Source organism: Oncorhynchus tshawytscha, unplaced genomic scaffold, assembly GCF_018296145.1.
Source record: "Oncorhynchus tshawytscha isolate Ot180627B unplaced genomic scaffold, Otsh_v2.0 Un_scaffold_6703_pilon_pilon, whole genome shotgun sequence".
Lineage (NCBI taxonomy): Eukaryota > Metazoa > Chordata > Actinopteri > Salmoniformes > Salmonidae > Oncorhynchus > Oncorhynchus tshawytscha.
Window position 1 is genome coordinate 1 of NW_024609792.1, and position 12,500 is coordinate 12,500.

The 12,500-nt window shown below is 45.5% G+C and overlaps 1 protein-coding gene across 1 annotated transcript in view; it reads left to right on the forward strand.

Annotated features, from left to right (window-relative positions):
* Positions 1-5,849: 5,849 nt before the first annotated feature.
* The window catches only part of LOC112239352 (regulator of G-protein signaling 22), a 36,225-nt gene continuing 29,574 nt past the window's right edge, over positions 5,850-12,500 (forward strand). Inside the window, exons 1-8 of the mRNA XM_042318130.1 lie at positions 5,850-6,274; positions 6,624-6,652; positions 6,870-6,932; positions 7,212-7,391; positions 7,691-7,776; positions 9,257-9,416; positions 10,315-10,982; positions 12,490-12,500. The exon at positions 12,490-12,500 is cut by the window's right edge and continues 151 nt beyond it. Of these exons, the coding sequence (XP_042174064.1) occupies positions 6,253-6,274; positions 6,624-6,652; positions 6,870-6,932; positions 7,212-7,391; positions 7,691-7,776; positions 9,257-9,416; positions 10,315-10,982; positions 12,490-12,500 (1,219 nt within the window). The 5' untranslated portion in view covers positions 5,850-6,252. The remainder of the gene's footprint in view (positions 6,275-6,623; positions 6,653-6,869; positions 6,933-7,211; positions 7,392-7,690; positions 7,777-9,256; positions 9,417-10,314; positions 10,983-12,489) is intronic.

The window sequence follows — 12,500 nt, forward strand, 5'->3', positions numbered from 1 at the left end:
CTGTAGACAAGGACACTAGCTCTGTTGTAGTGGATCCCTCCCTGTAGACAAGGACACTAGCTCTGTTAGGTTGTGGATCCCTCCCTGTAGACAAGGACACTAGCTCTGTTAGATTGTGGATCCCTCCCTGTAGACAAGGACACTAGCTCTGTTGTAGTGGATCCTTCCATGTAGACAAGGACACTAGCTCTGTTGTAGTGGATCCCTCCCTGTAGACAAGGACACTAGCTCTGTTGTAGTGGATCCCTCCCTGTAGACAAGGACACTAGCTCTGTTGTAATGTGGATCCTTCCCTGTAGACAAGGACACTAGCTCTGTTAGGTTGTGGATCCTTCCCTGTAGACAAGGACACTAGCTCTGTTGTAGTGGATCCCTCCCTGTAGACAAGGACACTAGCTCTGTTGTAGTGGATCCCTCCCTGTAGACAAGGACACTTGCTCTGTTGTAGTGGATCCCTCCCTGTAGACAAGGACACTAGCTCTGTTGTAGTGGATCCTTCCCTGTAGACAAGGACACTAGCTCTGTTGTAGTGGATCCTTCCCTGTAGACAAGGACACTAGCTCTGTTGTAGTGGATCCTTCCCTGTAGACAAGGACACTAGCTCTGTTGTAGTGGATCCCTCCTGTAGACAAGGACACTAGCTCTGTTGTAGTGGATCCTTCCCTGTAGACAAGGACACTAGCTCTGTTGTAGTGGATCCCTCCCTGTAGACAAGGACACTAGCTCTGTTGTAGTGGATCCCTCCCTGTAGACAAGGACACTAGCTCTGTTAGGTTGTGGATCCTTCCCTGTAGACAAGGACACTAGCTCTGTTGTAATGTGGATCCCTCCCTGTAGACAAGGACACTAGCTCTGTTGTAGTGGATCCTTCCCTGTAGACAAGGACACTAGCTCTGTTAGGTTGTGGATCCCTCCCTGTAGACAAGGACACTAGCTCTGTTAGGTTGTGGATCCCTCCCTGTAGACAAGGACACTAGCTCTGTTGTTGTGGATCCCTCCCTGTAGACAAGGACACTAGCTCTGTTAGGTTGTGGATCCTTCCCTGTAGACAAGGACACTAGCTCTGTTGTAATGTGGATCCCTCCCTGTAGACAAGGACACTAGCTCTGTTGTAGTGGATCCCTCCCTGTAGACAAGGACACTAGCTCTGTTGTAGTGGATCCTTCCCTGTAGACAAGGACACTAGCTCTGTTAGGTTGTGGATCCCTCCCTGTAGACAAGGACACTAGCTCTGTTAGGTTGTGGATCCCTCCTGTAGACAAGGACACTAGCTCTGTTAGGTTGTGGATCCCTCCCTGTAGACAAGGGCACTAGCTCTGTTAGGTTGTGGATCCCTCCCTGTAGACAAGGGCACTAGCTCTGTTAGGTTGTGGATCCTTCCCTGTAGACAAGGACACTAGCTCTGTTGTAGTGGATCCCTCCCTGTAGACAAGGACACTAGCTCTGTTGTAGTGGATCCTTCCCTGTTGACAAGGACACTAGCTCTGTTGTAGTGGATCCCTCCCTGTAGACAAGGACACTAGCTCTGTTGTAGTGGATCCCTCCCTGTAGACAAGGACACTAGCTCTGTTGTAGTGGATCCCTCCCTGTAGACAAGGACACTAGCTCTGTTGTAGTGGATCCCTCCCTGTAGACAAGGACACTAGCTCTGTTGTAGTGGATCCTTCCCTGTAGACAAGGACACTAGCTCTGTTGTAGTGGATCCTTCCCTGTAGACAAGGACACTAGCTCTGTTGTAGTGGATCCTTCCCTGTAGACAAGGACACTAGCTCTGTTGTAGTGGATCCCTCCCTGTAGACAAGGACACTAGCTCTGTTAGGTTGTGGATCCCTCCCTGTAGACAAGGACACTAGCTCTGTTGTAGTGGATCCCTGCCTGTAGACAAGGACACTAGCTCTGTTGTAGTGGATCCCTGCCTGTAGACAAGGACACTAGCTCTGTTGTAGTGGATCCCTCCCTGTAGACAAGGACACTAGCTCTGTTGTAGTGGATCCCTCCCTGTAGACAAGGACACTAGCTCTGTTGTAGTGGATCCCTCCCTGTAGACAAGGACACTAGCTCTGTTGTAGTGGATCCCTCCCTGTAGACAAGGACACTAGCTCTGTTGTTGTGGATCCCTCCCTGTAGACAAGGACACTAGCTCTGTTGTAGTGGATCCTTCCCTGTAGACAAGGACACTAGCTCTGTTGTAGTGGATCCTTCCCTGTAGACAAGGACACTAGCTCTGTTGTAGTGGATCCTTCCCTGTAGACAAGGACACTAGCTCTGTTGTAGTGGATCCTTCCCTGTAGACAAGGACACTAGCTCTGTTGTAGTGGATCCCTCCCTGTAGACAAGGACACTAGCTCTGTTGTTGTGGATCCCTCCCTGTAGACAAGGACACTAGCTCTGTTGTAGTGGATCCTTCCCTGTAGACAAGGACACTAGCTCTGTTGTAGTGGATCCTTCCCTGTAGACAAGGACACTAGCTCTGTTGTAGTGGATCCTTCCCTGTAGACAAGGACACTAGCTCTGTTGTAGTGGATCCTTCCCTGTAGACAAGGACACTAGTTCTGTTGTAGTGGATCCTTCCCTGTAGACAAGGACACTAGCTCTGTTGTAGTGGATCCTTCCCTGTAGACAAGGACACTAGCTCTGTTGTAGTGGATCCTTCCCTGTAGACAAGGACACTAGCTCTGTTGTAGTGGATCCTTCCCTGTAGACAAGGACACTAGTTCTGTTGTAGTGGATCCTTCCCTGTAGACAAGGACACTAGTTCTGTTGTAGTGGATCCTTCCCTGTAGACAAGGACACTAGTTCTGTTGTAGTGGATCCTTCCCTGTAGACAAGGACACTAGCTCTGTTGTAGTGGATCCTTCCCTGTAGACAAGGACACTAGCTCTGTTGTAGTGGATCCTTCCCTGTAGACAAGGACACTAGTTCTGTTGTAGTGGATCCCTCCCTGTAGACAAGGACACTAGCTCTGTTGTAGTGGATCCTCCCTGTAGACAAGGACACTAGTTCTGTTGTAGTGGATCCCTCCCTGTAGACAAGGACACTAGCTCTGATCTCTGTTTTATATTGTGTTTTCCGTCCTCCTAGGTGGCCAAAACCCTCTTCACTGACGAATGTCTGAAGCCCTGCCCTCGGTGCCGGCACCCTGCTCGGTGTCACTCGGTGAAGATGGAGGCCGTGTGTAGCAGCGTTGGCTGTGGATTCCGGTTCTGTACCGGCTGCCTTTGTGCCTTCCACGGATCCAGAGAATGCGCTAGCCTGTCGGCCAAGAGACGTAGCAAGAATGACGTTCTTCCCGGGAGCGCTCGGAGCAAACGCAATGTCAGGAGACTGTGAATGTGTGGGTTTTTTTTTTAAATAATTTTTTATGTTTAGTTGTTTTTCAATTATTTGTACTTCCTGTCCCCTCCTTTTAAAAATTTGTTTAACTTGGATATGTTTTTAATTATGGGTCGGAGAGGAGAATCAATCAGAGATGAAATGGCTGCTGAATGCTGGGCTCCTCCATTGACGTACCAGAATTCTCAACTGAATTTCCATGGTTTTATATGAATGTTTCTGTACATTGTCTACATTTGCACATTTATTTTAATAAAGTTGTACTTTTTACATATTTTATTTGACGTTGTCTCATGTGAACAGGGACAAATCGTACTACACCGGCTCCGGCGCTCGTCTTATGTGGCAGGGCTTGCGGACAACAAAGGGAAGCACGGCCGCGAGCTGCCCAGTGACACGAGCCTACCAGACGAGCTAAATCACTTCTATGCTCGCTTCGAGGCAAGCAACACTGAGGCATGCATGAGAGCATCAGCTGTTCCGGATGACTGTGTGATCACGCTCTCCGTAGCCAACGTGAGTAAGACCTTTTTAAACAGGTCAACATTCACAAGGCTGCGGGGCCAGACAGATTACCAGGACGTGTGCTCCGGGCATGTGCTGACCATCTGGCAGGTGTCTTTGCTGACATTTTCAACCTGTCCCTGATTGAGTCTGTAATCTGTAATACCTACATGTTTCAAGCAGACCACCATAGTCCCTGTGCCCAAGAACACTAAGGTAATCTGCCTAAATGACTACCGCCCCGTAGCACTCACATCTGTAGCCATGAAGTGCTTTGAAAGGCTGGTCATGGCTCATATCAACAGCATCCTCCCAGAAACCCTAGACCCACTCCAATTTGCATACCGCCCCAAGAGATCCACAAGACCCACACTGCCCTTTCCCACCTGGACAAAAGGAACACCTACATGAGAATGCTGTTCATTGACTACAGCTCAGTGTTCAACACCATAGTGACCTCAAAGCTCATCACTAAGCTAAGGACCCTGGGACTAAACACCTCCCTCTGCAACTGGATCCTGGACTTCCTGATGCCCCCAGGTGGTGAGGGTAGGTAACAACAAATCCACCACGCTTATCCTCAACACAGGGACTCCTCGGGTGCGTTCTCAGCCCCTCCTGTACTCCCTGTTCACCCATGACTGCGTGGCCAAGCACGACTCCAACATCATTAAGTTTGCCGATGACACAACAGTGGTAGGCCTGATCACTGACAACGACGAGACAGCCTATAGGGTGGAGGTCAGAGACCTGGCCGGGTGGTGCCAGAATAACAACCTCTCCCTCAACGTGATCGAGACAAAGGAGATGATTGCGGACTACAGGAAAAGGAGGGCCGAGCACGCCCCCATTCTCATCGACGGGGCTGCAGTGGAGCAGGTTGAGAGCTTCAAGTTCCTTGGTGTCCACATCACCAACAAACTAGAATGGTCCAAACATACTAAGACAGTCGTGAAGAGGGCACAACAAAGCCTATTCCCCTCAGGAAACTGAAAAGATTTGTCATGGGTCCTGAGATCCTCAAAAGGTTCTACAGCTGCACCATCGAGGGCATCATGACCGGTTGCATCACTTCCTGATACGGCAAATGCTCGGCCTCTGACCGCAAGGCACAACAGAGGGTAGTGTGTACGGCCCAGTACATCACTGGGGCAAAGCTTCCTGCCATCCAGGTCCTCTACACCAGGCGGTGTCAGAGGAAGGCCCTAAAAATTGTCAAAGACCCCAGCCGCCCCAGTCATAGACTGTTCTCTCTACTACCGCACGGGAAGCGGTACTGGAGTGCCAAGTCTAGGACAAACAGGCTTCTCAACAGTTTTTACCCCCAAGCCATAAGACTCCTGAACATTCACTGACTCCTGACTATTTGCATTGTGTGCCCCCCCCCAACCCCTCTTTTTGTGATGCTGCTACTCTGTTCATCATATATGCATTGTCACTTTAACTATGCGTTCATCTACATACTACCTCAATTGGCCCGACCAACCGGTGCTCCCACTCATTGGCTAACCGGGCTGCTGCTACTCTCTGTTTATCATTTATGCACTGTCACTTTAATCATATCTACATACTACCTCAATCAGCCCGACTAACCGGTGTCTGTATGTAGTCTCGCTATTGTATATAACCTCGCTACTGTGTATATAGCCCCTCTACTGTATGTAGCCTCGCTACTGCCTCTCTACTGCCAGGTCGCAGTTGCAAATGAGAACTTGTTCTCAACTAGCCTACCTGGTTAAATAAAGGTGAAATTAAAATAAAATAAATGTAGCCCCTCTACTGTATGTAGCCCCTCTACTGTACGCAGCCCCTCTACTGTATGTAGCCCCTCTACTGTATATAGCCTGTCTTTTTACTATTGTTTTATTTCTTTTCCTACCTATTGTTCACCTAATACCTTTTTTGCACTATTTGGTTAGAGCCTGTAAGTAAGCTACACCTGTTGTATTCGGTAAATAAACTTTGATTTGATTTGACAATGTGTTTTGTATAACACCGCTGTGTCGAAATATTTATTTTTTGTCGTTATGGCGCCCTCTACTGGTTGTCGTTCACTTGACTGTCGCACTCACTGAGAAAGTACTTCGGTCTATTTCCTCTCTGAAATAGAATACATGTCGGTGTGCATAGTAGCGTGCTATGGTTAATCATCTCTACTTTACAATGAAAAGACTGAATAAAATACAATATATTTAGTAGTTTTAAAACTGTTTCCTCAGCGTCACGAGTTTTACTGCTCCCGTCTTCTGCACTGTGATTGAGTTCACTTCCATAGCAACCCCTCTGTCGGTAATTACACACTGAAAGGTCTGGTGACGGCGGGTCAGAGGTGTTCAGGGTTAGGTATAGAGCCCCCTGGCTGACGTTTCTGGGTGAATTATAACTAAGGACAACTGAAGTACATAAAAGTGAAGAATGTTGGGGAAGATGACAACAGGTGAGTTCCGGGAATTCAAGAACAGCTGAATTAAAACTCCGCGGTGAGAGAACTTTCAACGTTAAAAACACTTAGGAACTTTCAATGCGTTCAAGACAACTAAGAACTGGGAGTGAACGCTTTGTGACTGGGGAATATCGTTTTGAACGGTCATCCAACTCGGAATTTCAAGTCGGGAACTCGGGCCTCTTTCTAGAGCTCTGAGTTCAAGATCCCCGACGTCATGATTTGAGCTCGTTTCCTGAGTTTTCGGTTGTCCTGGACGCTTTGGAAGTCGGGGATTTCCGAGTTCCCAGTTTATCTGAAGTTGGCATCAGTTGTCTTAAATCTAAATGGTTTTCTTCCATAGATCTACCTTACATTACCATCGATCATTTCGTGAGTAACCTATTTATAAAAAAATATATATATATTTTTAAAAACGAATGCCTTTTTCCAAACGTTTCAACTTGTCACATTATGGACTACTGAACTGTTATTTGAACATCTGTTAATATGACTTTCTGTCAAGAGATTTAAAGTGAATGCTGTATCCCCCTCCCATATCAACACATTGAAAACTAATTAACCCATGTCTTCTGTTCCATGTCCACAGGAGGACTGTCTGTCTTCTGATGATGTTCTGGTGCACTTCTTTAACTGCTTCCTCAGTCTACCTGTAAACATCCGGTCACATTTCTACTTTGCCATAGTATTACATTTATATTCAGTAACAAAAGTGTTATTTTCACTGTGGGATGAATGCCAGAACTTTTGTAAAGCACAAAGATTTTAGAAATTGTTATGCTTGTGGATTTGCTTGATTTCACCTTTCCTCAAACGGTTGATCAGATTTTAAGATACTTTACTAATTACATGGGCTACTCTTTCTCTGTATCTATTCTGTCACATTCTGAGAAAATAATGTCCCAAATGTCCTGGTTTCCTTCCGACCCAGTCGTTCCCTGAGTGTGTACAGTACAACCAGGAGACTGGTGTGTTTGAGGTGGTCAGTGATGCAGCGGAGGCTCTGTCTAGGAGGATCAGGTCAGCCGTACAGTACTTTAAATCACAACCTCTCACTGACCCAACAGAGCTGACTGCTAGACCTGTGGTGGACAACCACTACACTGTTCTGGTCAGTTCACATTCTCCTGTTCCTTTATAGAATGTCATGTTGATTATTTCACTGTACTTTTTTTTAACACCTATTGTATATTCCTCAATTAACAAATCAACTTTGATTTTGATTTGCCAACCACTACATTGCCCTCATAAGTTCTAATCAAACTAAAGAGGATTGCTTTAAAAAAATAAAGTTTTTTCAAGTTTCTCAACAGATTAGTTGGTTGATTTAATGATATGGAGTTTTATGAAATCAGACACCTGTTTGTGTGTGTGACATCTAAATTAGAATAATAATCATTGTCTTAACAGTGCTTGGACAGAGAACAGGGAATGGAGTGGATCCTAACAGAAAGACTACCGTTGTTTATTGAAAGTGACTGCTACTTCGAGTACAGGTAATCCCCAATGTTTTATTACTGGGGTCAGAAGTAGACCTATAGGTTGGGTCAGAAGTAGACCCAACCTATAGGTCTACTTCTACCCAACCTATAGGTCTACTTCCACCCAACCTATAGGTCTACTTCCACCCAACCTATAGGTCTACTTCCACCCAACCTATAGGTCTACTTCCACCCAACCTATAGGTCTACTTCCACCCAACCTATAGGTCTACTTCCACCCAACCTATAGGTCTACTTCCACCCAACCTATAGGTCTACCCAACCTATAGGTCTACTTCCACCCAACCTATAGGTCTACTTCCACCCAACCTATAGGTCTACTTCCACCCAACCTATAGGTCTACTTCCACCCAACCTATAGGTCTACTTCTACCCAACCTATAGGTCTACTTCACCCAACCTATAGGTCTACTTCCACCCAACCTATAGGTCTACTTCCACCCAACCTATAGGTCTACTTCCACCCAACCTATAGGTCTACTTCCACCCAACCTATAGGTCTACTTCCACCCAACCTATAGGTCTACTTCCACCCAACCTATAGGTCACTTCCACCCAACCTATAGGTCTACTTCCACCCAACCTATAGGTCTACTTCCACCCAACCTATAGGTCTACTTCCACCCAACCTATAGGTCTACTTCCACCCAACCTATAGGTCTACTTCCACCCAACCTATAGGTCTACTTCTACCCAACCTATAGGTCTACTTCCACCCAACCTATAGGTCTACTTCCTGCAGCTCATGGATACCTAATCCCACAGCCATGTTACCATATACTGTACCTGTTGAGAGCAGGCGACTCTCTCTGACCCACACTACCCCTGCCTGTCACTCAGCTAACGTTACACACCTGTATTGGTAGAGTGAAGGTAGACACCCTGGGACATAGAATAATACCTTACTCCAGGGACCAACATTCCATTCCATTCCCTTATATTCCATTCCATTATATTCTATTCCATTCCATTCCATTATATTCCATTCCATTATATTCCATTCTATTCCATTCCATTCCATTATATTCCATTCCATTCCATTATATTCCATTCCATTATATTCCATTCCATTCCATTCCATTCCATTCCATTCCATTATATTCCATTCCATTATATTCCATTCCATTCCATTATATTCCATTCTATTCCATTCCATTCCATTCCATTCCATTCCATTCCATTCCATTCCATTCCATTCCATTCCATTCCATTCCATTCCATTCCATTCCATTCCATTCCATTCCATTCCATTCCATTCCATTCCATTCCATTCCATTCCATTCCATTCTATTCTATTCTATTCTATTCTATTCTATTCTATTCTATTCTATTCCATTATATTCTTTCTTTTCTATTCCATTCATAGCTTTGTCTGACCCTCCATTCCTGCACTTTGTGACAAATGTTGTTTAAAAGGCTTTTATAAATAACGTTTTGATTGATGTGTGTTTGATGCTTGACGGTGTTTCCCAAGGTTAGCGAAGCTGCTCTCTCAGTGGGGCCCTCAAGGCTGGAACCAGAAGAGGGATGGTACCTCAGTCCAGCCCCCTGTCACCACAGAGCCTGTCTGTCCTTCCCCTGGGCCCGATGACAGAGAGACCCTGATGAAGGTCCTCTATGTGTCACTGGGACAGGTCAGCAGATCCTGCTTATTCACATAGATGATATATCTCAGTATGATGTCAGTATGGTTCAGTACAGCGGAGATGATATATCTCAGTATAATGTCAATATGGTTCAGTACAGCGGAGATGATATATCTCAGTATGATGTCAGTATGGTTCAGTACAGCGGAGATGATATATCTCATTATGATGTCAATATGGTTCAGTACAGCGGAGATGATATATCTCAGTATGATGTCAGTATGGTTCAGTACAGCGGAGATGATATATCTCAGTATGATGTCAATATGGTTCAGTACAGCGGAGATGATATATCTCAGTATGATGTCAGTATGGTTCAGTACAGCGGAGATGATATATCTCAGTATGATGTCAATATGGTTCAGTACAGCGGAGATGATATATCTCAGTATGATGTCAGTATGGTTCAGTACAGCGGAGATGATATATCTCATTATGATGTCAATATGGTTCAGTACAGCGGAGATGATATATCTCAGTATGATGTCAGTATGGTTCAGTACAGCGGAGATGATATATCTCAGTATGATGTCAATATGGTTCAGTACAGCGGAGATGATATATCTCAGTATGATGTCAGTATGGTTCAGTACAGCGGAGATGATATATCTCATTATGGTTTAGTACAGCGGAGATGATATATCTCAGTATGATGTCAATATGGTTCAGTACAGCGGAGATGATATATCTCAGCATGATGTCAATATGGTTCAATACAGCGGAGGTAATTATTTGTCATAAATAAACACTTGTTTTGTGGTGTTGGTAAAACAGTAGTTTACTTTATATACTGTGTATGATCCAGGTATTTCTCTGTCTCTCTAACCCCAGGCAACACTTCCCTGTAGTCACACTGGGTTTGTTTGTGTTCTTTGTGTGTCTGCAGGCCTCGGTAACAGACATGTTGACAATAGCTAAGGACAAGGACAAGCAGCTGCCTGTCTGTACCCGGTCTGTGAGAACCCCGGTGTGCTCCCTGGGCCGGGAGGGACAGAGGGGTCAGGCCTCAGCCTGCTTCTCCTGCCTCCCTGACTCAGAGTCCTACGCCCTGTCCTCCTCACTCCTCGTCTCCTTTCCTTTCTCCTCTTCGCTCCCGGACTGTCCTCTCTGCTCTTCACTTCTAGACTGGGACAAGAGACGGGGAGATCACAGCGCAGAGCAGGAGATGAAAGTCTACCTCACAGAGACAGAGGCAAAGACAGAGATAGAGGCAGGAACTACAGATGAGGATAATGGGGAACCCAAGCCCCAGAGTCCCGCCTGTTCTACCACTGACGAGGAGACGGTTGGTCCCCACACAGAGAGACCCTGTGAGGGAGGTCCAGCCACCAGCCACAGCAGACTGAAGGAGCAGCAGGGGGAGGGTGGAGGGTCAGAGGAGGAGAATGACCATGACCTTGAGTTCTATGATGTCACTGCAAGTATCCATGGTGATAGACAGGGCCTTGGTGACTTTAAGGACTTCTTAAAGGGAACACTAGGAGAGAAGCTTTTGCATCTGTGGATGGATATAGAGAGACTGAAGACCCTACAGGACGACAGGAGTAGAATCAGGTATTCATATACACATTCAGTACTTCATATACACATGCAGTACTTCATATACACATTCAGTATTTCATAAACACATTCAGTACTTCGTATTTCATAAACACATTCAGTACTTCGTATACACATTCAGTACTTCGTATACACATTCAGTACTTCGTATACACATTCAGTACTTCGTATACACATTCAGTACTTCGTATACACATTCAGTACTTCGTATACACATTCAGTACTTCATAAACACATTCAGTACTTCATAAACACATTCAGTACTTCATATACACATTCAGTACTTCATATACACATTTAGTACTTCCTTAAAGGTCCAATGCATCAGTTTTTATCTCAATATCAAATCACATTTCTGGGTAACACTGAAGTACCTTACTGTGATTGTTTTCAATTAAAATGGTCAAAATGAAACAAATATATCTTCTCAGCAAAAGGCAATTTCTCAAGTCAAAATGTTGCTCAGATTGTCTAGGAGTGGCCTGAGTGGGGAGGGGAAAACAGAACATTTTCTCTTATTGGCAGAGAGGTTTGGAACTCTCTTTCTGATTGGTCTATTAACTAATTCATCGCATGGTGATGTCACCATGGAAGGCCAAAACTCCATCCCACCAAAACAGTGTGACATTTCAATGCTCATAGTGTGAAAATATATATAAAACACAGGGAAATCATAGTATTGACTGCACTGGGCCTTTAACCCATAACTCCTAACCTTCACCTTAACCCTGACCCCAACCCCTAACCCCATAACTCCTAACCTCAACCCTGACCCCAACCCTTAACCCATAACTCCTAACCTTCACCATAACCATAACCCTGACCCTGACCCCAACCCCTAACCCCAACCCTTAACCCATAACTCTGACTCTTAACCTAAGCCATAACCCTAACCTCAACCCTAACCTCAACCTCAACCCTGACCCCATAACCCCTAACCTTCACCTTAACCCTGACCCCAACCCTTAACCCATAACTCTGACTCTTAACCTAAGCCATAACCCTAACCTCAACCCTGACCCCAACCCTTAACCCATAACTCTGACTCTTAACCTAAGCCATAACCCTAACCTCAACCCTAACCTCAACCCTGACCCCATAACCCCTAACCTTCACCTTAACCCTGACCCCAACCCTTAACCCATAACTCTGACTCTTAACCTAAGCCATAACCCTGACCCCAACCCTTAACCCATAACTCTGACTCTTAACCTAAGCCATAACCCTAACCTCAACCCTAACCTCAACCCTGACCCCATAACCCCTAACCTTCACCTTAACCCTGACCCCAACCCTTAACCCATAACTCTGACTCTTAACCTAAGCCATAACCCTGACCCCAACCCTTAACCCATAACTCTGACTCTTAACCTAAGCTATAACCCTAACCTCAACCCTGACCCTTCATTGAAGTATAGCACCTGAGATGACAATGAGCCTTCCTCTTAACCAATGACGTGGACAGAACCATCTTCAATGATTGACTGATTCATTGTTTCAGGCATTTGGTCC